We start from the raw sequence: 25732 nt of genomic DNA, 5'->3' as shown, positions 1-25732 counted from the left end.
CCATTTTTTTACACCACTAATAAAAGTTCTTTTCTGTCAGATACCTTCTATCGATCAAAGCCATACATTTCTCCCATACATTTCATTTCCTAGAATTGCTTCAACTCTCAATAAATACCTTCTATATTTAAAAAATGCTAGGTGATTCAAAGTTAATCAAATACACGAAGAACACATAACTGCCTTTGCTATCTAATACTTCATGAAAGTTTTAACATTCTATAAAAAGAATCCTGGGATTTGAACAATTTTCAGCTTCTCACATGCCAGAAAGTGATAGTACCCAATTTTCAATTAAGTTGGGAAGCCTGAGGAATCTATCATTACCAACTTTTTTGAAATCTTATTTCCAATTATACTTCTCTTACAAAAAAATAATACTTTAAACAGCAAGCCTAGGTAGAGCGTACTTGCTATTTTTACGCAGCAGATTTTTATGACTGGCTGTAGCAACGTCTCTCAGCAAGACAAAGGAAGGATTTAAATCCTGTCTAGCCACCCCCAAAGAGACCTCAGTGTTGCTTACAACATACCAAGAAAAACATATAGCGATAAATTATCCACAATAAGATTGAGGGCACAAGGAGAAGGGGACGACAGAGGACGAGATGGTTGGACAGTGTTCTCGAAGCTACTAACACGAGTTTGACCAAGCTGCGGGAGGCAGTGGAAGACAGGAGTGCCTGGCGTGCTCTGGTCCATGGGGTCACGAAAAATCGGACATGACTAAACGACTAAACAACAACAAAGATTGCTACCAAACACAAGATCCTAAAAACAGCCTATTCAGTTCTGCCAAGAGTGGCTAAAGTCACCCTCTCCCTTCTTGATCTCATTAAGCGGCCAGATTACCCTTCACCCCAGGGCACCATTCTCTTCAATTCTCCCTCACCTTCAGTATTATTATAATTAATAAGATAAATCAACTGTGGTTTAGTGTTGCACCCACATGCATTCAATGTGGCACTGGAGTGCTCACCAAAAAAGCACTTTCTCGAGAGCAGCCAACATTTATTTATATATTTTAAAGCATTTATATACAACTTAATATTTTAAAAATCTCTAAGCAGCATACAATATAAAAACAACCAGCATCATTGAAAACAAGATGCATCCTAAAACCAATAAAACAGTAAGATAAAAACATACAGATCCAAAAATCTCTGGGGGAGATTTTTAGTACTAGTCACTACTCCCCCCCCCCCAATTAAATAGACTCCATGTTGATGTTTATGTGATTCTTGAATGTGTTTTTTAAAAAAACCATCTCACAAATCCACAGTTTTTGTCAAAGAACTGTGAGGTGAGCAGTCAAGAAGTTCAGTCTCCATTGCTCATGCTAAAAAGTTCACTCTGAAACTGTCCAGAGTTTAAGAATTTATTCAGTTCAGTGTCGTGGCAGATGTTTATGGGGAATCACAGTAATCCTGGTAAATGAAATGCATCCGAGAAGAGCTAATGAAGTTTAGAACTGAGTTCTTAGCTTACTACATAATGTCTTAATTTGTGAGAGGGTGAGAGGCTTGTATGACTGCTTGAAACGGGAATTCCTTACGCAAACCCGTATCTGAAGAAGTATGCGTGCACACGAAAGCTTATACCCAGAACAAACTTAGTTGGTCTCTAAGGAGCTACTGGACTATTTTTTAATTTTTAATTTCCATTTCACCTGGTTGATATTTTCAACCAATTTTATTTGGTCCACAGCACTGTTCTTCGGTTAAAACAAAACTTAAAATGAGGCACAAGCTTTCAGCACCAAATGACCCACTAGCAAGACTATTTTCTCTATGTTGTTGTTTAGTCGTTTAGTCGTGTCCGACTCTTCGTGACCCCATGGACCAGAGCACGCCAGGCACCTCTGTCCTCCACTACCTCCCGCAGTTTGGTCAGACTCATGTTTGTGGCTTCGAGAACACTATCCAACCATCTCATCCTCTGTCGCCCCCTTCTCCTTGTGCCCTCCATCTTTCCCAGCATCAGTGTCTTCTCCAGGGAGTCTTCTCTTCTCATGAGGTGGCCAAAGTACTGGAGCCTCAGCTTCACAATCTGTCCTTCCAGTGAGCACTCAGGGCTGATTTCATTAAGAATGGATGCGTTTGATCTTCTTGCAGTCCATGGGACTCTCAAGAGTCTTCTCCAGCACCATAATTCAAAAGCATCAATTCTTCGGCGATCAGCCTTCTTTATGGTCCAGCTCTCACTTCCATACATCACTACTGGGAAAACCATGGCTTTAACTATACGGACCTTTGTTGGCAAGGTGACGTCTCTACTTCTCAAGATGCCGTCTAGGCCTGTCATTGCCCTTCTCCCAAGAAGCAGGCGTCTTTTAATTTCGTGGCTGCTGTCACCATCTGCAGTGATCATGGAGCCCAAGAAAGTAAAATCTCTCACTGCCTCCATTTCTTCCCCTTCTATTTGCCAGGAGGTGATGGGACCAGTGGCCATGATCTTCGTTTTTTTGATGTTGAGCCTCAGACCATATTTTGCGCTCTCCTCTTTCACCCTCATTAAAAGGTTCTTTAATTCCTCCTCACTTTCTGCCATCAAGGTTGTGTCATCTGCATATCTGAGGTTGTTGATATTTCTTCCGGCAATCTTAATTCCAGTTTGGGATTCATCCAGCCCAGCCTTTCGCATGACGTATTCTGCGTATAAATTAAATAAGCAGGGAGACAAAATACAGCCTTGTCGTACGCCTTTCCCAATTTTGAACCAATCAGTTGTTCCATATCCAGTTCTAACTGTAGCTTCTTGTCCCACATAGAGATTTCTCAGGAGACAGATGAGGTGATCAGGCACTCCCATTTCTTTAAGAACTTGCCATAGTTTGCTGTGGTCGACACAGTCAAAGGCTTTTGCATAGTCGATGAAGCAGAAGTAGATGTCTTTCTGGAACTCTCTAGCTTTCTCCATAATCCAGCGCATGTTTGCAATTTGGTCTCTGGTTCCTCTGCCTCTTCTAAATCCAGCTTGCACTTCTGGGAGTTCTCGATCCACATACTGTTTGAGCCTTCCTTGTAGAATTTTAAGCATAACCTTGCTAGCGTGTGAAATGAGTGCAATTGTGCGGTAGTTGGAGCATTCTTTGGCACTGCCCTTCTTTGGGATTGGGATGTAGACTGATCTTCTCCAATCTTCTGGCCACTGCTGAGTTTTCCAAATTTGCTGGCATATTGAGTGTAGCACCTTAACAGCACCATCTTTTAAAATTTTAAATAGTTCAGCTGGAATACCATCACTTCCACTGGCCTTGTTATTTGCAGTGCTTTCTAAGGCCCATTTGACTTCACTTTCCAGGATGTCTGGCTCAAGGTCAGCAACCACACTACCTGGGGTGTACGAGGCATCCATATCTTTCTGGTATAATTCCTCAAACATTTTCTCTATAGGAAGCACTAATGGTGCAATGCTATGCCTCTGTGAACTCCATTATACCCATTAACAAGTAACGATTGCAAGCTTTTAAAACTAAGCCACTGAACACCCAATCCACAAATTATTATTATTATTACTATTAAGAATGAAAAGAGCAAAATGTTTTGCAAGACAAACATTTGCCATCATGATGAGCTTTGCTGCTTTGCTTTCTGGGAATTCTAGAAATTCTGCAAGAAATACTGCAAGTATGCAAGCTCCTCTTCGCCCAAATAACCAGCGATAAATATTCTGACAAGAATGACTTGACAAAAAAAAAATAAGGAGGCTTCTTATCAATGAGAATAGTGCGGTCAGCTTAGAGTTAGACACTTTCAGTTAAATCCTTGGCCATCTGTCAGGCATTTAGCTGTGATTCCTGCAATGCAGCGGGTTAGACTAGATTATTCTTGGGATCCTGCCCAACTCTACAGTTCTGTGATTCCACTTCCACCTCTGTTTTGTACTATATTCTTGCATTTTCAGGATTTTCAAGCCCATTAAGTGTATTTCTAAGGACTACTGGTTTTCCTACTATGCCAATTGGAGGTGTAAGTGACCAAGACATTATACAAAAACTGCACAATGTACACCCCTAGCAGCCCTCCTCGCACGCAGCACATCAAAACAGAAATTCCCAAGACCCTGTCTAGTCTCCACAACAATGCCTAAGAGAGTTTCTTTCTTATACTTAAAAGCCTTACAAGTAGTGATGCTTCAGGATTTAAATATAATATTCCAACTCTAAATATTCTCACCCAGCATAGCTATAATGACCCTAAATGGCACTTTTTATGTCGGCTGCTGCTGAGGTGGCCCTGTTGCTCGTCTGCCGAAAAAGGCAGCTGACACCACTCTCAAGTGCATCACTGCGCTTGGATTTTTGTCACTGCATTTGGCTGACCCCACAAACATCCCTCCACCCCACCAGCTGTAACACGTCCCTTGGCAAGACGAGGCAAGCAGATTTAATATTGCAAAACTTCTGCTAGTAAAATGCCTTGCTAAGATGCTCAATGCTGTCAACAACTCCATGTTTTTACTTAATAGGACCACTTCTGCCTAACCAGGCAGTGGATAAAAATCCATGTTTTTCTTATATAGAAACAATTGGATTAATACATTATATATATATATATATATATATATATGGATATGGATTTTGGGTTAGATCCAAAGTGCATCTTCAGCCCTTGATCATAAAAGGTTTATTTTACACTTGCAACTAGAGGTTTGTATGAGAAAGGCAAAACTAGTCCAAAGGTGGCGTTCTGCTTGCTCTAAAGCAGGGTTTCCAAAACTTGGGTCTCCAACTGTTTTTGGACTACAATTCCCATCAGGCCAGGGATGATGGGAATTGTAAGCCAAAAACAGCTGGGGACCCAGGTTTAGGAAACACTGCTTTAAACTTTGTGCAGCAGAAAAAAGGAGGGGGTATGGGAACCAGAAGAGAGAACCTTTAAGATCCACTAAATTATAATTTATTCAGTTAATCTTAGCCGGAGAAATGACAAAATAGTATGCAAAAGTTGTGCAATCGTTTCCATGTTCAGAAGCATGAGAATGGTGATAGAACTGACATATAGCACCATATCTACTTCTGCACTAACTCTTGTTAAGTATTTATGAAAAGGCACTAGCGGCTACTTTCCTTCAGTTCATGATTATTTCAACCCAACATCTGAGTGTGTGTGTGTAGATTTTTTAAAATGAATGGGTGGAATCCAACTGGTGCACTATCTCATGGAAGGGATTGCAATCCATCAGAGGCATCGGTACGATAATCTTTATTGGCATTGTCCCATACAGAACAACGAAATTGAAAAAATCTACATCAGACATTCAAAAACCAACAAGCCTGCTATCTCAGCTATCCTAGCCTGGTTAGCCCCCTAAAAACTCTGATACCCCATAATTAAATACAATATACTCCCATAGAGACTACCTTACACTGCGTTTAAAACCAAGAGGCAAAACTAAGAGACAAGAGGGAAGGCAATAAACAACTATTTGACTTTTAAAAGACAACTGAAGGCAGCCCTCTTTAGGGAAGTTTTTAATGTCTGATGCTGTACTGTTTTTAATATTCAGTTGGAAGCCACCCAGAGTGGCTGGGGAAACCCAGCCAGATGGGCGGGGTATAAATAATAAATTATTATTATTATTATTATTATTATTATTATTATTATTATTATTACTAAATTTGCCTTTCTCCTTGTCACCTGCTATGCCACCTTACAGCCTGTTCTACAGGGCTCTCCAACTCTTTGAATATGTTTTTGGTGGGAGCTGCAAGGGAGAGGGAGAAATTAAAAATCACCTTCCCTCATCTTCCATTAGCAGGTGTCTCTGCTACCATGAGCATAGGGGAGCCACTTACATTCCACCCTGTCTTATTCCTTTTAAAATAAAACTGGGAAAATATCCCTAGAATGTAATCATACTTAAGTGCCCTTAAAAAAAAAAGAACAGATATACTGCAAATTTGGGTTCAAGGTTCCATATGTTATTGTTAATATGCTGCTGCAAATCCATGCCTAATACAGTAAGCCTGTAACTTATGCACATATAACTTGCGCACTTGGCAAGCACAACAAAAAATTTTAAAATCAAATAAAAAGGGGGCGGAATAGGGAGCGGGCGTCCAGGAAAAAAGACTTTGGCAATCACACCTGCTATTGCATCCAATGTGTTTTGAGTTTAAGCGCAATCCTTGGATCATAATCCCTATGTAAATTGAGGGCTTGCTGTACTAGGAGTGCTTATTAACTTAATATGAAAGAGTACAATTTTTATTTATTAGTAGAGTTTGGTTTTGAAAACATCAAATGTGACAGTTGTTTCTCCTCCCGCCCCCCTGCAAGTTCCCAAAAATGTACATCACTTTCAAGATGATTATTTCTGCCATTGGTAAACTTAGCTAAAGGGACATAGAGACCACTCAGTGCTTATCACTCTGAGATTGAAAGCCACCTTGAAGATAGGACAGCTATGCACATGGGATATGTAAAGAACAGGAATAAGCAGCTGTTCCATCTTCTTCACTTGACTAACACCCCAGAGCTGCCTAATCCTATTTTTAAACAGTTTACACCTGAGAGAGACTTTTTCCTCCCAAATGGCCAGTAAAATCAAGTGGTGGTAATTGCTGTGAAGTTTGAGATTTCATATCTCTTCCTCTTCTTCTTCTTCAACCTACCGATTGTTCATTAAGCAAAGGGAACAAAGATTTGCACATTACTTCCAACGTGGTTTAAAGGAATTACTTCAAAAGATCCAATAAATATTTCATTTTGTGTTCCAAACCTGTTAAAACTAATTTTGTACAGCGGGGTATCTGAAAGATGTTTAAAATTATTTGAGATCAGAAGCAGAGGTGGGTAATAAGGGGGGGTGACCTTTAAATCTACATAATACAACAGTTCATTTTAAATTAATGCTGAGCAAACATGGTAAGCAGCTGTCTTACAAGTAACAAGTGATGTGGAGCAAACACAGCAAAGGAAGCCCCTTCTTCAGGGTTTCTACCAAAGGGGTACATTAAGTGACCCCCCCACCCTACATAACAATAACAATAACAATACAGTCATACCTTGGGTTGAAGTAGCTTCGGGATGAGTATTTTCGGGTTGCGCTCCGTGGCGACCCAGAAGTAACAGAGCACGTTACGTCCGGGTTTCGCCGCTCACACAGACGGTCAAAATGATGTCACGCGCATGCGCTGAACAGTGAATCGCAACCCGCGCATGCGCAGACGCAGGTTGCGTTCGCTTCAGGATGAGAACAGGGCTCCGGAACAGATCCCGTTCACATCCAGAGGTACTACTGTAATACACTGTGATGTAGAACCATATACACAATATACATTGTATATACAGTGGTACCTCAGGTTACACACGCTTCAGGTTACATACGCTTCAGGTTACAGACTCCACTAACCCAGAAATAGTGCTTCAGGTTAAGAACTTTGCTTCAGGATGAGAACAGAAATTGTGCTCTGGCGGCGTGGCAGCAGCAGGAGGCCCCATTAGCTAAAGTGATGCTTCAGGTTAAGAACAGTTTCAGGTTAAGTACGGACCTCTGGAACAAATTAAGTACTTAACCCGAGGTACCACTGTATTACATACAATATAAAAATTACATTGGACCATTACAATCAGATGGTCTGCATCACGTTTTGGAGTTGGTAAGTGAATGACAAAGAAGAGAAGAGACTTAGTAAGACCAGCTCCTCCAGATGCAAAATAAAACCTGGAACTCAAGTCTGAGGCTTGGCACAGCTGCAAACACAGCTGCAACACAGAATCCCTTGTGGTGTGAGAAATCACAGAAAAGCCTGCGTGTTGTTATTCAGAGGATCTCTCAGAATGACTGACAGAGAAAATGCAAAGATGGAGCAAGTTGCTTCATTTTTCCCCTTTGGAAAATTTTGCTTATACAAACTGCCCTGCTAGAAAACTCACTGATGTGCGTTGGTTACAATACTAAGATTTGGCTGCTTTTACTTAGGCTGGCAAGTTAGAACAAATTTCTAACTGAAATTTGCACCAACCAAGTTTGCACTTTGGGACCTAGCAGCCAATATCAAAAGCCACAACCCCCCCCCCCAAAAAAAAACTTGCCCCAGTCATTTAGGTTTTTACTGGCCCAACTAGAGCAAGGGAATGCTACCCCCTGAGGATGCAATGCAAGGTTTCCCTGGTGTCTCTGTCACCTTTAAAACCCCTCACACTTCCTGCTTGTTACAATGCAGTCCTTTCACCAAAAAGACTTGGACACAGAAATACAAAATACCAAAGAAAAAGAAAGAGGCATTCAGGATTGATAAGAATGAAAGTCCTGAAATGTTTTGCAATACAGATTAGTCACGGAGACAGAGGTCTAAAACCATTTGTATGCATATGTTTAGATTCTGACCACACTTATTCTGCATTTGTGTCTTTTGGTTTCTTGATTCCCAGAAAATGCGTTTAGAACAGGATTAGAGGCAATGTTTGTGAATTATCTTTGTAAAAGGACATGTGGCTTAAATTTGATGAAAAGCAGAAAGAAAGAAAGAAAGAAAGAAAGAAAGAAAGAAAGAAAGAAAGGCAGGCAGGCAGGCAGGCTCAAAAGCTCGGAAAGCTCTTTCAGAAAGAAAATGTGTGGCCAACAGCTCTGCAATGCCACCAAAGGCCTAGAAAACTTACATGGCTATAAGCAACAGTAACTGCTCTGAATAAGAGGAAGCACCATTTTAAATTCTAGTGCATTTATTTTTGTATGGAACATAGAGTAGCAAATGTATTTTAGAATAAAAACAAATTATTGCTAATTGAGTAGTTGCACTATTGAAGACACTATAGGTACAATACAAGAATAAGGTACCTATGCACTTAGATCATGGAATGTAACGTTATGAAGCAGCGTTTTAATGATTAATCCATCTTTCCTTCTCAACGTACCATTTTCAACCACTATTTCAGTGCCCCAATCAGTTTTGAAATTAAGATAGTATTTATCTGCAGAACATCTCCATGGTCATGGAAACCAGAAAGGGTTCCAAACTGAAATCACCATGACGTATAGATTATAAAAGATTGCAAACTGATTGCACAATTAGAAGTAAAACAGCAACCACACTAATAAAAAACAGCACTTTTTAAAGTGGGGGGGAGGAAGAGTCTGGGCAGGTTGTGTTTGAAACAGTTTACTTTTAGGCGGGGGGAGGGGGGACGGGACTTACAAAGCCAAGTGTCTATTGCCATTTTCTGCTGTTCGATAACACCAAATAAAGTATGAATCAATTTTGAATCTGAGAAAGAAATACTGGAACCCAATCTTTTCAGACCAAAAAGACTGCCACTAAGCATTTAATACTGAACAAAAACTCAGGATCAAATAATAGCAGGCTGTGAAAATAAAGGTTTATAATCAGCATCCAACATAAGAAGCACACTAAGTTGTAAACTCCCAGTATGTTGTGAGAAATTAAAGGCTTATGTGAGGCCCAAAGGTTTCTTTATTTGAACCCCACCTTTCGTCAGTTGTGGAACTCATGAGAACCAGTGTGGTATAGAGGTACAGTGGTACCTCGGGTTACATATGCTTCAGGTTACAGACTCCGCTAACCCAGAAATAGTGCTTCAGGTTAAGAACTTTGCTTCAGGATGAGAACAGAAATTGTGCTCTGGTGGCACGGCAGCAGCGGGAGGCCCCATTAGCTAAAGTGGTGCTTCAGGTTAAGAACAGTTTCAGGTTAAGAACGGACCTCCGGAACGAATTAAGTACTTAACCCGAGGTACCACTGTACTAGACTAAGTCCAGGGTTCAAATCCTCACTCGGTCATGAAGCTCACTTGGCCAGTCAGTCGTTCTCAGGCTGACCTACCTCACAGGGTTGCTGTGAGGATAAAATGGGGAGAACTATGTACACCACCTTGAGGTAAAGGTGGGATTTAGATGTAATAAACAAACAAACAAATAAGAAGCTTTATATGGAGTTCCCAGGCACTCATCAGAGCTAAACCTTCTTAGCTTTAGTAAAGTGTCTGAATCAAGTTCCCTTATCTCCCAATGATGCATCTGGCCTGCTTTCTCGATTCAGACTCCACTGAGGCTGGGTGATCCTGCAATTTTATCATTCACAGACTCCTGATGCAGCCACATCAGAACTACCCACCTTCAGAGGCTGCACATTTTATATTTGCATGGTTCACTGCCGTAGGCTTGCCTCTTTCTAAACCAGGTAACCCTCCTTGCTAGCTGCTCACTTGTTTACTTTTCAAAACAGCAGCCTTCTTTATGTTGTGCAATACTGCACTTTTATTTCCAGCTCTACAATGGCTTTAACTATTAAAGCTATGGTTTTTCCAGTAGTGATATATGGAAGTGAGAGCTGGACCATAAAGAAGGCTGATCGCCGAAGAATTGATGCTTTTGAATTATGGTGTTGGAGGAGACTCTTGAGAGTCCCATGGACTGCAAGAAGATCAAACCTATCCATCCTTAAGGAAATCAGCCCTGAGTGCTCACTGGAAGGACAGATCATGAAGCTGAGGCTCCAATACTTTGGCCACCTCATGAGAAGAGAAGACTCCCTGGAAAAGACCCTGATGCTGGGAAAGATGGAGGGCACAAGGAGAAGGGGATGACAGAGGATGAGATGGTTGGACAGTGTTCTCAAAGCTACAAACATGAGTCTGACCAAACTGCGGGAGGCAGTGGAAGACAGGAGTGCCTGGCGTGCTCTGGTCCATGAGGTCACAAAGAGTCGGACACGACTAAATGACTAAACAACAGCAACTACAGTGGCATTATTTTTTAGATGTGGAAACCAGAACAGAAGACACCATTCCAAGTGCAGTCAAACCATATTTGTACAGCAGCATTAGTATATAGGCAATTTCATTTTCAGTCCCTTTCCTAATGATACCTAACAAGGAATATGCCTCTTTTCACAGCTGCTGCACCCTGGGTCAACATCTTCATCAAGCTATCCACCTTGATTCCATTATCTCTTTCCTGCTCAATCACCTTCAGTTCAGTGTAAAGCCCATGTGGGGAAACTTTTAGCCTTCCAGATGTTGGTGAACTACAACTCTCATAATCTCTTGGCATTGGCCATTCTTGCTGAGACTGATTGGAGTTGCAATTCAGCAATTCGTGAACAAGAATCACGTGTCCCATGGGAAGAGTCCACTTTCTACATCCCTCTATTGGGAAAACTGTAATATTCTCTACTTTCCTTTCTTAAACCAGTTACTGAGCCATAAGTCTAATTGTTTAATTGACATTGAAATGGAGAATGTCTATGTGTATTGCTGAAAGGGTTTAACTGGAAGATTCAATTGAATCTAAAGAGAAGCAAGAAGAGCTCTCTGAGCTCCTTGACAGGTTGTTAATTAACTGTTATCGTTCTCTGGTAGCTATGAGGAGGTGTTTAACTTTAGATCACATGGGAGGCCACTGAATTGCAAATTTGTCATCTTGGAAGGGTGGTGCCTGGAGACTTTGTTCCTAGGCTCCATGGAAGTAGGGTGTAAATAATGAAGCACTTCAGGAACACACAGCCTCAGACTGTAATGGGGGCGAGAACCATAGAATCTTATTGTTGGAAGGGACCCCAAGGGTCATCTAGTCCAACCCCCTGTAATGCAGGAATCTCAGAGAGACAGAATTTTGATCTAGATTCTGATGCTGAGCCTATGCTGCCCTAAACCTATTGTTATGGAACTGCTCGGATGTATCATTTACTTTTTTCTGTTTTGAAGAAAGTTCTGCAAGTAAAGTTTTGAATAATATCTAATAGGTATGGACAATGTTTCATTCCAAAAAGTGTCAGTTTTTAGTCATCCATTCTCTTCAAGCTGTGCAATATTAATACCTGCAATAAAGAGTTCCTGTCCTCTTACCCCATGTCTGTTAAGTTGATTTGGAAGTTTACTTTGAAAGTCCAAATACACAATGTCAGCTCCTAGCCACATGCTTAATGACTCTCTGAAAGGACTCTAAAAAGTTGGTCAGACAATATTAACCCTTGCATAAGCCATGTTGGTCCTCAGCAAGACGTGTTCTTCTAATATGGCAATTCTGTCTTTAATAATGCTTTCCAACCATTTCCCCAAAACAATGTTAAGGTAATCAGCCTGCAACTTCATGGATCACTTTTTAAAAGTTGGAACTACACTGGCCACTTTCCAGTCCTCAAGTATGGAGGCTGATCTTACAAACAAGTTACATCTGTTTTTTGTAAGAAGTTCAACAGCTTCATATCTGAGTTCTTTAAAAACTCTTGGAAGGGTACCATCTTGACTTGGTGATTTGTTGGTTTTTAATTCATCAACCCCTGACATATCCAGCTAAAAGGATCAGGTAGCAGATGATATGAAAGAGACCCTGCAAATTTGCTGCCAGTTGGAGTAGACAATACTGGCTTTGTACAAGGCAGATTCCTCTGTGCCTTTCTTCCTAAAATAAGCTGCCACTGCAAGAATGGCTGTGAATTCATTTGTTTCTGCTAGTTGATGGCTCATAAAATTTGACTTTTCAGACACAGACATAAGAGGCACAACTTTCCTCAAAGTCATAGCCAAAATGGATTAAAAAAACTATACTAACAATGGTCAGCGATTTGACTGCAGTACATAGGGACAAACATTCTGCTAGCCAGAGATATGGTAGCAATGGGAAACATCTGTTCCTTAAAACATGTTGCAAATTTACATTTTCAAAAGCTGTTTTCTCAGAACGCCATGGTCATTGCCAAATTTCCCCCTCAAAATTCTTTCACATACTTTACATTCTCATGTGCATTTCTGTTTAATTATTCTCTTTTGTATTGAAAACAAATATGAAAGTCAAGTAAAGGTCACCCATGAAGCATGAATGGACAAATCATGTGCACATGAGGGCCCCAAGGTAAAGACACCCATAGCTGAACAATATGAAATCATGCCAAAGGTGTAAAGAAATTGCAAAAGACCTTAATTAACTCCCCAATACTCCCAAGCTGCAGTGTCAGAAAGGCACAAGCCTTATTAAGATGGGTTTTTATTATTCTTATTCTTATTTTAACTTCAGAGTTTCTTTGCATGTTTTAACTACAAATTTTCAAAGGAATGATCATAGCTCAGTAGTAGATCACACGTTCTGCAAAGAGAAGGTCCTCAGCATTACCAGGCAGGGCTCAGAGAAAACTTCCCTTCAGAGGCCTTGGAGAGCTACTGCTACTCAATGTAAAACAAGGGGGAAAGAACCTGATGGCCTCCAGTTGTCATTGGACTAAATTTCCATCAATCTCAGCCAATATGACCAATGGTCAGGGATAATCACTTTAATAAGCACATGTTTCCCCGCCTCTCAAGTAAATAATACTGAGCTTGGAAGATTGGTGATCTGACTGAAACAGCCTGCAAGTTGGAACATAACAAATTCATGGAAGAGATAATGGGATAATGCACTTAAGTCCACTTTCAGGTGGAAAGAAAACACTGGCTGAGATACAAAGTATTCACAATGAATTCTGGGAGCAGATGGCATTTTGGGAGTGTTTCTTCAAGAGAATTCCACCTCAATTCCACAGCATCTAAACATAGCTCAGATGGTTAGAGTATGGTGATGATAATGCCAAGGTTGCAGGTTCGATCCTCGTAAGGGACAGCTGCATATTCCTGCACTGCAGGGGGCTGGACTAGATTATCCTCAAGGTCCCTTCCAACTCTACAATTTTATGATTCTATGACTTTCCAAAGCAGACTGTAATATGCCATTAAACTCTGCTGTTCTCTGTCCTGTAAAAGTAAAGGTACACCTGACTGTTGGGTCCAGTCGCAGACGACTCTGGAGTTGCGTGCTCATCTTGCTCTATAGGCCGAGGAAGCCGGCTTTTGTCCGCAGACAGCTTCCGGGTCATGACTAAGCCGCTTCTGGCAAACCAGAGCAGCGCACGGAAATGCTGTTTACTTTCCCGCCGGAGCAGTACCTATTTATCTGCTTGCACTTGGCGTGCTTACAAACTGCTAGGTGGGGAGGAGCTGGGACTGAACAACGGGAGCTCACCCCATCGCGGGGATTTGAACCACCGATCTTCTGATCAGCAAGCCCTAACGCCACCCGCATCCCTCACTGCCCTGTAATTACCTATATAAATGAAGTCTTCTCACCTTCAACATTCATCTTACACTTATGGTCTCATGCCATGTGATGAGAAAATACAAACCCAAAAGGCTTTCATGCAAACAAACCTGCTTGAAGATTCAGAGAACTGATGGGAGGAAGTAGGAGACAATCCTCTGACTTCAGAGTAATCAGGAGGCTGGCTTCCTCCACAATCGAGAGCATCTATTTTGAAAGAGGGATCTGTATGGGGGACCAAGTCTGTTTGTTCTTCGACACTCAGTTTTTCTCCTAGAAAGAAAGAAAAAAAGCACAACCTAAAGGAAAGTAAATTGACTCAGCGACTGTTCAATTGATTCCCCCCCCCCCAACAATGTACCTATAGTCTTCTGCGTATAACTAGAACATGCAGAGATGAAAACACTGGGCTTTTGTGACTTGCACATTGCACGGCCCTTTTAAAAATCCATACTTTATAATAAACCTCTTATGGTGAGACTTCAACAACTGTTTCAGCAATGTCTCTCTATATATATCTGCCTCCACAGAGGCTCAGTGTTAAAGTGAAAGGAGAAATTACAAGGAATGGATTACTCTCCCTACTGCAAAACAACAACTACTGCACAAACAGCCAATGCGAGTGAGTGGAATGCATGTGTTGTTGTATGAGTGAGATGTGGGTTTTTTCCAATCACAAGATGAAACTAGGATAGAGAAAACTAGAAAAAAGAAGCACTCTCAGTGATGGCTCTGAATTATTCTCCTCATAATCACTGATCACAGAAGTCATGTGGTGTTAAAGCTTTGTAACTCAAATATTATCTGGGTGCTCTTCAGCAAAGCTTTAGAATTACCACTGTTAGCCCTCTGCATAGCACAATTAATGTCCAATGGCTTGACTCCCAAATTGCAGTTGCATGAGGGGAAGGTAATTTTGCTCAGGCAAGGAAGAATTCACAGTTTTCACCAATTTCTCAGACTCGCTTCAGTTCCTAACCCCATCCTTCAGGGGCAGCTTTTCAAGAAGGCTGGGGTGGGTGGGGGCTGCACTGAATGGGGAAAGGCAAGAAAGCTGCAAGTGGAAGTTAGGATCCAAGCCAATATATCAGCACACAATATTTACAGTACATTAAAAAAATAAATCCTGTTGCTCAAATGCTTATGACCTCCATTTTACAAATGGAGAACCAGGAATGGTACACCTTGACAGAACATGCCAAGAAAGTTCATCGTTGAGCTGTAACAAACCATGGTAATCAGAGGTGCACAGCCATTCAATAGACCTTATTGGCTTAGGTATAATTCTTCATTGTGGATGGATACAATTAGGTATTCTATCACCTATTGTTATTAACCAGAAAACAGTGTTCTCCACATGTTGTTGAACTACAGCTCCCGTTGTCCTTGCTGACTGGGGCTGATGTACAACAACTCCCATCAGTACTACAACAACATATGGAGGGAACTATGCTGATCCTTGATCTCATGGTACACCCTTTCCATAGCACTGCAATGGAAGAATAGTGCACGCTTGGCAAATCCACACCAGGATCAACTCTTGCCCGGAAACCAATGTCCCCACTGTGGAATGACATGTGAATCCAAAATTGGCCTCCACAGTCACTTACGGACTCCTTGTTAAAACCGTGTTTATGGAAAACAATCTTACTCGGCTATGAGCGATCGCCAAAGAAGAAGACAACTCCCATCAGTACTACAAGGGAAACAGTGTTGCCCTAGAAGAGGCTTCCTCAACCTCGGCCCTCCAGATGTTTTGAGACTACAATTCCCATCATCCCTGACCACTGGTCCTACTAGCTAGGGATCATGGGAGTTGTAGGCCAAAAACATCTGGAGGGCCAAGTTTGAGGAAGCCTGCCCTAGAAGATAAGCTGCATGAAGCCGCTAGCCAAGTTTTATGGCTTGCAAGATATTTGCCAGTCCCAAGGCAAGCAACAAGAAGGACACTTGTCAACCCCCTGATGGGCCACCAGAAATCACCAGTGGTCTGTATTGGGACATCAGTAGCGCAGGCATGATTTAAGATATGCCTTGAAACCAAAGGGGATCTAGTGGCACCCACATTTCAGTTTTGCGTCTGCTGTGGACCCACACTTTGATTCCCAATTCTTTGTAAACCACTTTGTGATATTTTCTGGTGAAAAGTGATTTATAAACTTCCAACCTTACAATTCTATAATTCTATGAAATAAATGAGCAAATAACACTACAACGCAATCGGCTGGGATAGCTCAGTCCGTAGAGCATGAGACTCTTACTCTCACGGTCATGGGTTCAAGCCCTACAGTGGACAAAAAGATTCCTGAATTGCAGGGGTTGGACTAGATGACCCTTGTGGTCCCTTTCCAACTCTACAATTCTATGATTCTAATACATACAGCGTCACCATGCTTTTAAAGAACTATGCCATCTGTTGTAAAGGAGATAATTGTGAACATTTGTTGACCTTGTAGGTCACCCTCGTATTGTGGCTTTTATTATGTTATCTAAATGTGTTGATAGGTTTGCTAGTTTTTTTGCAAAACAATCCTTCTAAAAAGAGTGCAGAGAGAGAGGAATGTAAGTTTGGACTTCTTCCATCCAATAATATTTCGAAATATACAAAGCCGGACAACTATCGCCAAACAGGCTAAACGTGATAACTTTTATTCTTGGAAGCATCTCAAGCTTGCTTTGGCTTCAAGAACTGCATACGATGTCAGCGATAAGGTTCAAAAAACATCTTGGTATTTCTATTTATTTTTATTCAAGAGGGCTTTTGCTAAGTGAAACAAGTCAAAACCCTCTGACAGGACAAAATAGCAATCTTGTTAACTTGAGAAGGGCTGGGGTTTAGACAACTTAAACGAAACCGACTGCCAACATGAAAATGCAAAAGATGCAGTCAAAAATGAGGCTCCCCATATATGGGATAAAAATAACAACCATAATAATTTTAATAACAAACCAAGATCAAAAAAACACAGTTTGATTCTGGTTTGCATTATCTAACTTTGATCAGAACAGCCCAGAGTTTCTGAATTCAGAACACATAGGATGTGTTCTGATGTGTGTCTGAACCAGCCTGGGATCTGAAAGAAAGGTTATTTTGAATTACTGGTAGTCAACACAGAATAAAAGTAAGGTTTGGTGTAATAAGAACACCCAATTCCCCCCTGAGCCGGAAGTCCACAATGTACTAAATTATACCACACATTTCAGGCCCCATCATGGTTAAAGTGTCCACTGACAAGGAGCAGAAATGCCTTCCTATGTCAAGGGCTAATAAGGAAATCTGAAGTTTCCAGCAAGTGGTTTTACATGCTCACATTTAAAAGAGAGAGTGGATTCTAATGAAACACTGACAATGGCCGATGTTGAAATACGGTAAGCTCACAACTTACATGCATTTAACTTATGTGCATTCAGCTTTACAGGCTTGGCAAAAAAATAAGAAGAAGAAAGGGGGCGGGGGTAGAAGTCTAGGAAAAAAGACTCTGGCAATCCTACCTACCACTGGTGTTTTGGCTATATGCAATTTTGGCTTTAGGAGCAATTCCTGGAATGTAAACCTCGCATAAGTTGAGGACTTATTGTACTACCTTTCCAGACTCAGCTTAGAATAGGTAAAGGTAAAGGTACCCCTGCCCGTACGGGCCAGTCTTGACAGACTCTAGGGTTGTGCGCCCATCTCACTTAAGAGGCCAGGGGCCAGCACTGTCCGGAGACACTTCCGGGTCACGTGGCCAGCGTGACAAAGCTGCATCTGGTGAGCCAGTGCAGCACACGGAAATGCTGTTTACCTTCCCGCCAGTAAGCGGTCCCTATTTATCTACTTGCACCTGGGGGTGCTTTCGAACTGCTAGGTTGGCAGGCGCTGGGACCAAGCAACGGGAGCGCACCCTGCCGCGGGGATTCGAACCACCGACCTTTCGATCGGCAAGCACTAGGCACTGAGGCTTTTACCCACAGTGCCACCCACGTCCCTAGCTTAGAATACACTTACATAAATACAATAATAATCTGGCTTAAAGTTAGGCAAATATTTCAGAAACCTGACAAACCAAGCTCTTGGAAAATCAAGCTTCCGTTCTTTGAACAATTAATATCCAACATTAATTTGCCTTAATCAGCACTGCGTACCAGTCTCCATAGGTAGTTCTTGAGCAGTTGCCTCTTCCTGCTCTGGTCCTTCTTCCTTTATTTTACTTGCATTTTTCTTTCTCTTGTTCACTTGGTCAATTAAAGCCTGAAATTCAGCCTTATGTTTTTTTCCTGAAAAACAAAATCACATTGGCACATAAGGAGCAAACGGAATACATAAATATACTAACAGAACAGAAAGTGCTGGTGAAGAGCTGATGCTGGCTGGGGCTGATGGAAGTGGGAGGCCAGACCATCCTGAGGGCACCACGTTGACAAAGGCTCCTCTAATTACTCATTCACTTTCAATTTCAGGTGCATTTTCACCTAAAGCGATTCACAGCAACAGATCCTCACGACAAACTGGTGGATGCTAGCAATTACACCAGGCAATATAAAGTTGTAAATAGCCACTTGCCCATGGCTAAGAGCAATTTCTATCAGCCAAAAAGACAGGAGAGGGTTTTAAAAAAGAATAAAAATAGAAAGAGTTGGCACTCCCTTCCTCCTTATCAAGGATACAGGTGCATCCCCCCCCCCAAAAAAGGGTTTGTTGACTAGTAACCTTCCTGGACTCATTTGCAAGGCAAAAATATTTTCTGCTCTTAATGCAATTTCATTCATTGCTCCTACTCACTGTGGAAATAACGAAAATAATGGTTTTTAATCTTTTATTTTTATGTTGTGAACTACCCTGAAATCTACATGTGAAGGGCAGTATACAAATTTAATAAATAAAATAAACTAACAATGCTGCTGTGACCCACATTAAATGACACTATGGAAATATCACAAATACGGCTTTGACAGAAAGAGTTATTTACTTAAAAATCACTGATTTCACAACAAGCTTCACACCCGCCAATTTCATTGTCCAGATATTTAATACTGGTAGTGCTGTACCCATCAAAAACAACAGTGACATTTCCATCTGTGACTGATGTCAAATATGCTGCTGATACACTCATTTGTGGGAGGGAAAGAATTACAATTAGCAGAAGAAGGGGATGAGATATTCACTGCTGACAAAACAGATATCCTGGTCCTTCCCTTGTATCTTGGAAATGACGGAGGCCACAACATCCTCAAAATATCAACCATCTTACTGCTCCTGAAAATGCTATGAGTGGTTGTGCTACAATCAGCTCTATCCTTGGAAGGTACATATATCCCATCTCTGTTCCATCTCCTTGCCAAAAAACAAACCAACTATATTGCCCAAAAACCAAACAAAAAATGTCCTCAAGGATTAGCTTGTGGACAGATCAAGTGCAAAATACTGCCATCTGTATATGATGAAAATCCAGACTGATGCAGTGAATTGCCACTTGTGCAGATATGTGTGATACGACACAAGGATAGTAACTTTTGCATGAGGAAAGGTTTGCTCAGTGGTTTGCAAACACTACAGTGGAAGTACCTGCACAAATATGTCAGCAATGATTAGTGAGGAGGAGGAGGAGGAATACGCAGCAGCAATACATGTGCTCATTCATTTAAATTGGTTCAATTGCTTCACAGTATTCTCTTTCAAAGGGCTTTATGGATGGTTTTCAATAAAGCTCAACAATAGAAAACGATCACCTTTCCCTTCTTGTGTGACTAGATATTGGTAAATGCTGAATACATAATAAAGAGGCATGAAATTAGAATGGTAATTTTTTGAGTTAGATGACATTAAGGGCAATCTTAGACTTTTCTCTTCTACAGTAATGGGGAAGAACACACACACACACACACAGCCCCTGCGTGGGTTGTTGATTTTCTTACAGTTCCCGCTGCTAAAAGGACTGATGTAACTAGACTGTATTTTTACTGAAATATTTCAGAGGAGCTTTACCTACACAGCCCACATAGCAGTGTTATCAATTTATCGAGAGAAGCATGTCCATCCTGCTCAGCTAAAATGCTCCAATGCACAGGTCTAAAATCTCCACTGCTTTTCCCTCCCTGAGCTTCTCTGCTTTATGAGCAGCAGATCTCTTGTCAAAGGCATCAATTTAACCAGGATATTACTGAAGGGAATATATGTGTGTGTCACATACAAATTCTACTCTATCTGTTAGCAGAGGATTCAGGGTACTTAAGATGACTGCATTCATTTCATCATCTTCTGGTATTTTGTGAAAGGAGTGCTTCTCCTTTTTGGATATCCCTAATCCCCTCATTAAAGAGTTTGAAAAATGAGACAGCAGCTCAGGTAGAAGATTATCTGTACTGGGCATCACCTTCCAGGTTCCAGCAGAACACATTATGTACCCAAAAGTGTGGAGAGTATATCATTTATAGGGCTCGTAGGGAGACAAAACATAACTGTTTAAAAGTGATTTTAGTGTTGAAGAATACTGACTCGATATTTTGGTTTGTTCCAAGGCCAAAACTATTTATTTGGCTTGTGAGACTAACATCTTTGAAATGACAGAAAAACTGGGATAAACAGAACACTCATTTCCTTTTAAAAATTTAAAGAAGTCCTAATCCCAAAGCATAGCATGTAATAAAACTTCAGAAACATTCTTTAAAAGTTCAGATTTGCTAATAAAAAAGGTGACTGCTCAAGAAATCCAGTAAGAATCTCTGAGATGGCGGAGGGCTCTGGTGAGAAAGGAAATAATAATTTGATTAATGACAATTTTGATAATAAATGATATAGCAGCCCTCAGCAACTTACTTAAAAGGCACTTTTGAAGACTTCGCAGGATAACTGTATTTTGTATGCAAGCACAATACACATACTCTGCCTTCTCAGAAATCCATCCAAACAGGCCATCCTCGGAGACTTCTGAATGCCAAACCATCCATTAAGCAGAATGCAAGCAGATGGACAGGCTACATTGTTTGCTGCTTATTCCAAAAACTGGGAAAATGAAATGTTTTCCCAACACTATTTGACAAACAGCATTAAAAACAACAGTCCAACAATAAGGATGCAACCCTTCTTTCCTGTGACTATTTACTGCTAACAAACAAACAAGCACACACGCTTGTGCTAGTTATACAACTGTAGAAATCTTTAAGAGAATTATGCAGAAGAGTAGTTGACAATACCAACTGACAAATAATAAATTCTACTGGAACCCAGGGATGACAGCAGGAAACAATTCCCCCTATATGAGAGCAAGAAATATTAAATACCTGCATCGTGCCTCTTTTCCCCTAGTGAAGCTAATGCCAGCTCTCTCTCTTTCCCCCCCCCTAAGGGGACAGATTCTTCGAGAAAATGGCATGTGGGAAATGCTTAAACGCATCTTCACTGCTGCCACCACTCAGATCAAAATCAAATCCATACCCTGCTGAAGATAACTACTTCTAAGTTTTAACAAACAATTATTAACACATTTGGGAGATCAGGTTTGGATTTCCATGTCATGTCTGTTCTGGCCCTAAGACAGCACAGTGGTACCTCAGGTTAAGAACTTAATTTGTTCTGGAGGTCTGTTCTTAACCTGAAACTGTTCTTAACCTGAAGCACCACTTTAGCTAATGGGGCCTCCCGCTGCCGCCGCATGATTTCTGTTCTCATCCTGAAGCAAAGTTCTTAACCCGAGGTACTATTACTGGGTTAGCGGAGTCTGTAACCTGAAGCTTCTGTAACCTGAAGTGTCTGTAACCTGAGGTACCACTGTAATTGTCTATGGTCTGTTGTTATTACTGCTACATCACCCTTCATCCAAGAAGCTTAAGGCAGTGTGCAGGAATGTCACCCTCTCTGAATATTACAACCCACCCTCTGTTTCTCCTGGCACTCTCTCTACTACCCCACGTTGCATCCTGATTGAATGCTCCTAAAGACATTACCCACACTTCTTTAGTTGTGGTCTCATTAACCTAATGGTTTAAAAACAGGGCTGGGAAACCTGCAAATTTCTCCATGGCTTCAGAGTTTAAGCACCAGCTACAATTAGCTACATTGCTATGTATCTTAAATCTGTAAGCTAAGAAAAAAACATTTGCACAAACTGTAGCGTGACATTTGCTGTTTTCAGAAACATTATAAACAAAAACATGTATTAGCTTGTGGCTCTCTAGCAGCCTGTCTCGTTCCAAGCTGAACCCTCTGCATACCCAAGCCTAAAAATTTATTACAACACATTCTGCCAAAGTATCTTATTTACATAACAGAAAAATAAAATAAAAATAAACCCTTCATGCTTTCAAGTACCAGTGCTGCTATTGCCAAGTGATCTGAAGAAAATAAAAATGAGCTTCTTATGATACTAAGTCACGCTTCCTGGTCTAAGGGCATGCATTCCAGAGAATTTAAATTCTAGGCAAATGGAAGAGAGGATTGCATGATACAGAATGTAGGGGGTGGACCAGAGAAGTCAATAATGAGACATACCCTGTGGGTCTATCTAAGCCAGTAGTCTCTGCTCTGCCTTCAGAGATGTTCTACAGGGCCTCAAGCAGAAGATTTCCCCATCAAACATGGCATCTGATCCTCGTTTTAACTAGAGATGCCACAGAATGAATGTTGTTTTCTAAATGCAAAGAATGCACTCCAACGCTTACCTATGGCCCCTCTGCCAAATTCAGTAGCTTCATATACGCTCAGATGTTCAATTTTCATTCAGAACCATCACACATGCAACTCAAAAAAAGGGCCTGTGTCTTTTGTTTCCATTTCAGCAAAGAAGATTATAGAGCTTTCTGGCTGTTTTGCTGAATGCTTAAAAGGGACAGTTACAAGGCAACTTGCCAGTTTCAGCCTGCCAGGACAGGTTTAAAACCCCCAGCACCACGATGAACCTACTGCAGATTCAATGCCCTGAAGAACCCAAGAACACGCATAAATTGAGAAATGAACTCAACACTGTAGGGAAGAAATGGTTCAGTGCCACTGCTTTACTTGAAAATTGTATAGTAAAAAAGGTCTTTCCAACCTTCAGAGGTCATGCAGCTTTCATATACAAAGCTGGTTTTGTGATGCAAAGATCCAATTAAGCTTTTGAGGTCAAACTAATCTAGCTAACACCTATCTTTTAGTAAAGAACTGTAGTATCTTACATTTTAACCTAAAAGTAGTGCGAGAACCAACATTGTGCAAGAAGACTTTCATTCACCCAAGAGGACTTCTCTTTCTTCTCCTTCCCTCTGCAGCCCCACTGCCCCCATCCTGCATCTGCTTTGGAGGATCCCCCAACCCTCCAGAGCAGATTGGGGTGGGTGGGTGGTTGTATGGGAGAAAAGAATGAATGGAGGCCCTGTTGCATGAGCAGAAGACCATCCTGCTATTGGCCAGACACCACTGGAGGTCACCCCAAATAACTAGTTTCAGTTCTCTATAACTTTCTCCTTGATGAAGATGTTAATGGACCCATTTGGCACCTGTGCTGTTAACAATGACCGGTCATTTGTGGTGGTTTCATTCTATTTAAAAGTGTTTTACTTTCCAGAGCAGTGAATGATGAAGTTAATGGGATGAGGACAAAACCTCTCCAAGCACACCACTGAAGTTCTAACAACCATCACGGTTTTTTCGGTATGAATAAACATTGACTAGCCAAGGTTTCTATGAAAGCTGACGCAAAATCCATACAAAGAGAAGGCAAATGAACTGGGAGGTCATCGGAGCCATCCACCAAGCACTCCTCCATACAGTTTCATTCTTTTCAAATTGCGATGAGCAGGCGGTTAAAGCTTTACTTGATGAATTATACCCACAAAAATCAACAACTGCTATAGTAAGTGAGGCTCTATGCTACATCTAAATTTGTTTCCAGTTTTCAAGCATGATTCACAAAGAACTTTCTATGACCTAGACATGAACCCTCTTTGCAGCCTTCTCTAAGGTATTAAAAAGATCCCCTCTCACAGATCAATTTAATACAGATCAATTTAATACACTTCAAAACAGTCTTCAGTTAACCCTATCAGATTGGTTGCTATGATAATTATGTGGATCACTGAACACTCAAAATGAAGAATATAAAAACAGTCCTGGGAACTGGATTGGTCCTGCCAGGACTTTCTATTTGGTTCTGGGGACTGTCTCTGAGCCACCCTCCCCCCTCCTCAGGGGACACTCTACACAGGCTCTGCTCTGCACCCTCCTCAAACGCTTTCGTGTGGTTGCAATGTGTCCCTGAACTGTGATAATGTCTCCCGTTTGTGAAGACAGCACAGATCCAAAAATCAGAGCAGATTTGCTGGTCGAACCGCTGAGTCTGGTAACCACCAAGGACACAAAGGAATGGTTCCTCCCACAGGGCAATATGTAACCCAGGCCCTGGGGTTAAGCCAGGCATTTCTGCTTAAGAATTTTCTGGCAACATGATGAATCAAACAGGCACCAGCCCTACTCAGGCATTTGTTAACTGTGTCCATGCATTAGCCCTAGTCCTCTGACCACAACCTTTTCACATTGAGTGCGAAGGTCCGAAGAGGGATATTAAGCATGTTCAGCTGAATGCTGGGAGGGCTATTATCACAATCAAGAGAATGCATATACAATCCTTCTTCAAACCTTCCCCTTCAATGTGAGGAGGTCAGGAGAATAGGGGCAGGGCTCTTGGCCCCTCCTGGATAAAATTAACTAATACTCGGGTAAGAACGATGACCTACTACATCAATGTTCTCCAACCTGGTGCCCTCCGGATGTTTTGGATTCCAACTACTACCAACCCATCCATGGCCAATGGTTCATTAGTTCAGTTTGTTTAATTTTCATACCACATTATCACATGAATATATCTATGCTGTGTACAGTGTAAAAAAACCAATACAGAACAAAACAAAATCGATACAACAACTGGAGGACACTGTGGGCTGCACTAGGTTATAGCAGGCTTCCTCCTCCACCACCCCTTCAGAAACTGAAAAACAGCTAAGAGGAATGTATCATTCCATGTGATATCCCAGTTCAGAGTTCAAATACATTTCTTGTAGCAGTCTTTCATGTCTCCATGTGATATGGCCAGAGACAGAGGGCAGCACTTTCCTGGCCATATCAGGAGACACGAACCTTCTCTTACTGCAGCTCCCTTTCCAAGGTTTCTCCTGTTTCAAAAATCACCATTCAGCATCCACTTTAGGGGGATACAAAAGGTAGGTGAATGGGGAAGGAATTGAAATAATGTTGGGTAATAACTGTGTCGCAGGGGAAGCTTTTGCAAATATACATTTCAGGCAGCTGAGATTTTATGCAGTATGTATCTGCACTTTACCCCACTATAAAGATTCTTCTTTTCCTGTTTTTATTTATTGGGGAGGGGTGTCACTTATATACTGTAGACAGCAATCATAGTCCAACAAAAATCCTGTCCGCCTCTGAAACACATGGGTCAGAAAACTCCTCAAAAGCAAGCAAAGTCCCCCCACCCCCGGTCCATCCCCACCTGCTTTATTCCTCAGTCGCCTACTTGGTACAAACAAAACTTAAGGCATCTGTTATTTTCAACTGTAACATCCCTTCCAATTTCAGCAAAGAGCTGAAAAGGAGCAGAGGGGCCTATCCTGGCAAGACAGCTGCAATGAAGAGAGTCCAGCTGCCAAATTTAAGACACTAGTGAAATTCAATGGCCAAATTCGTAAGGGGGAAAAGATTCAAGCATAATAATGTTATAATAAATAA

At 41.3% G+C, this 25732-nt stretch overlaps 1 protein-coding gene across 1 annotated transcript in view; it reads right to left on the bottom strand.

The window, feature by feature from the left end:
• The window catches only part of RAD18 (RAD18 E3 ubiquitin protein ligase), a 105659-nt gene that overhangs the window by 33842 nt on the left and 46085 nt on the right, over nucleotides 1–25732 (bottom strand). The window contains exons 10-11 of the mRNA XM_053378110.1: nucleotides 18160–18291; nucleotides 14145–14307 (exon numbers count right to left, since the gene is read on the bottom strand). Of these exons, the coding sequence (XP_053234085.1) occupies nucleotides 14145–14307; nucleotides 18160–18291 (295 nt within the window). The remainder of the gene's footprint in view (nucleotides 1–14144; nucleotides 14308–18159; nucleotides 18292–25732) is intronic.

This window comes from Podarcis raffonei, chromosome 2, assembly GCF_027172205.1.
Source record: "Podarcis raffonei isolate rPodRaf1 chromosome 2, rPodRaf1.pri, whole genome shotgun sequence".
NCBI classification, from domain to species: Eukaryota; Metazoa; Chordata; class Lepidosauria; order Squamata; family Lacertidae; genus Podarcis; species Podarcis raffonei.
The sequence above is the reverse complement of the archived record's forward strand: the minus strand, read 5'-3'. Positions and strand labels throughout refer to the sequence as shown.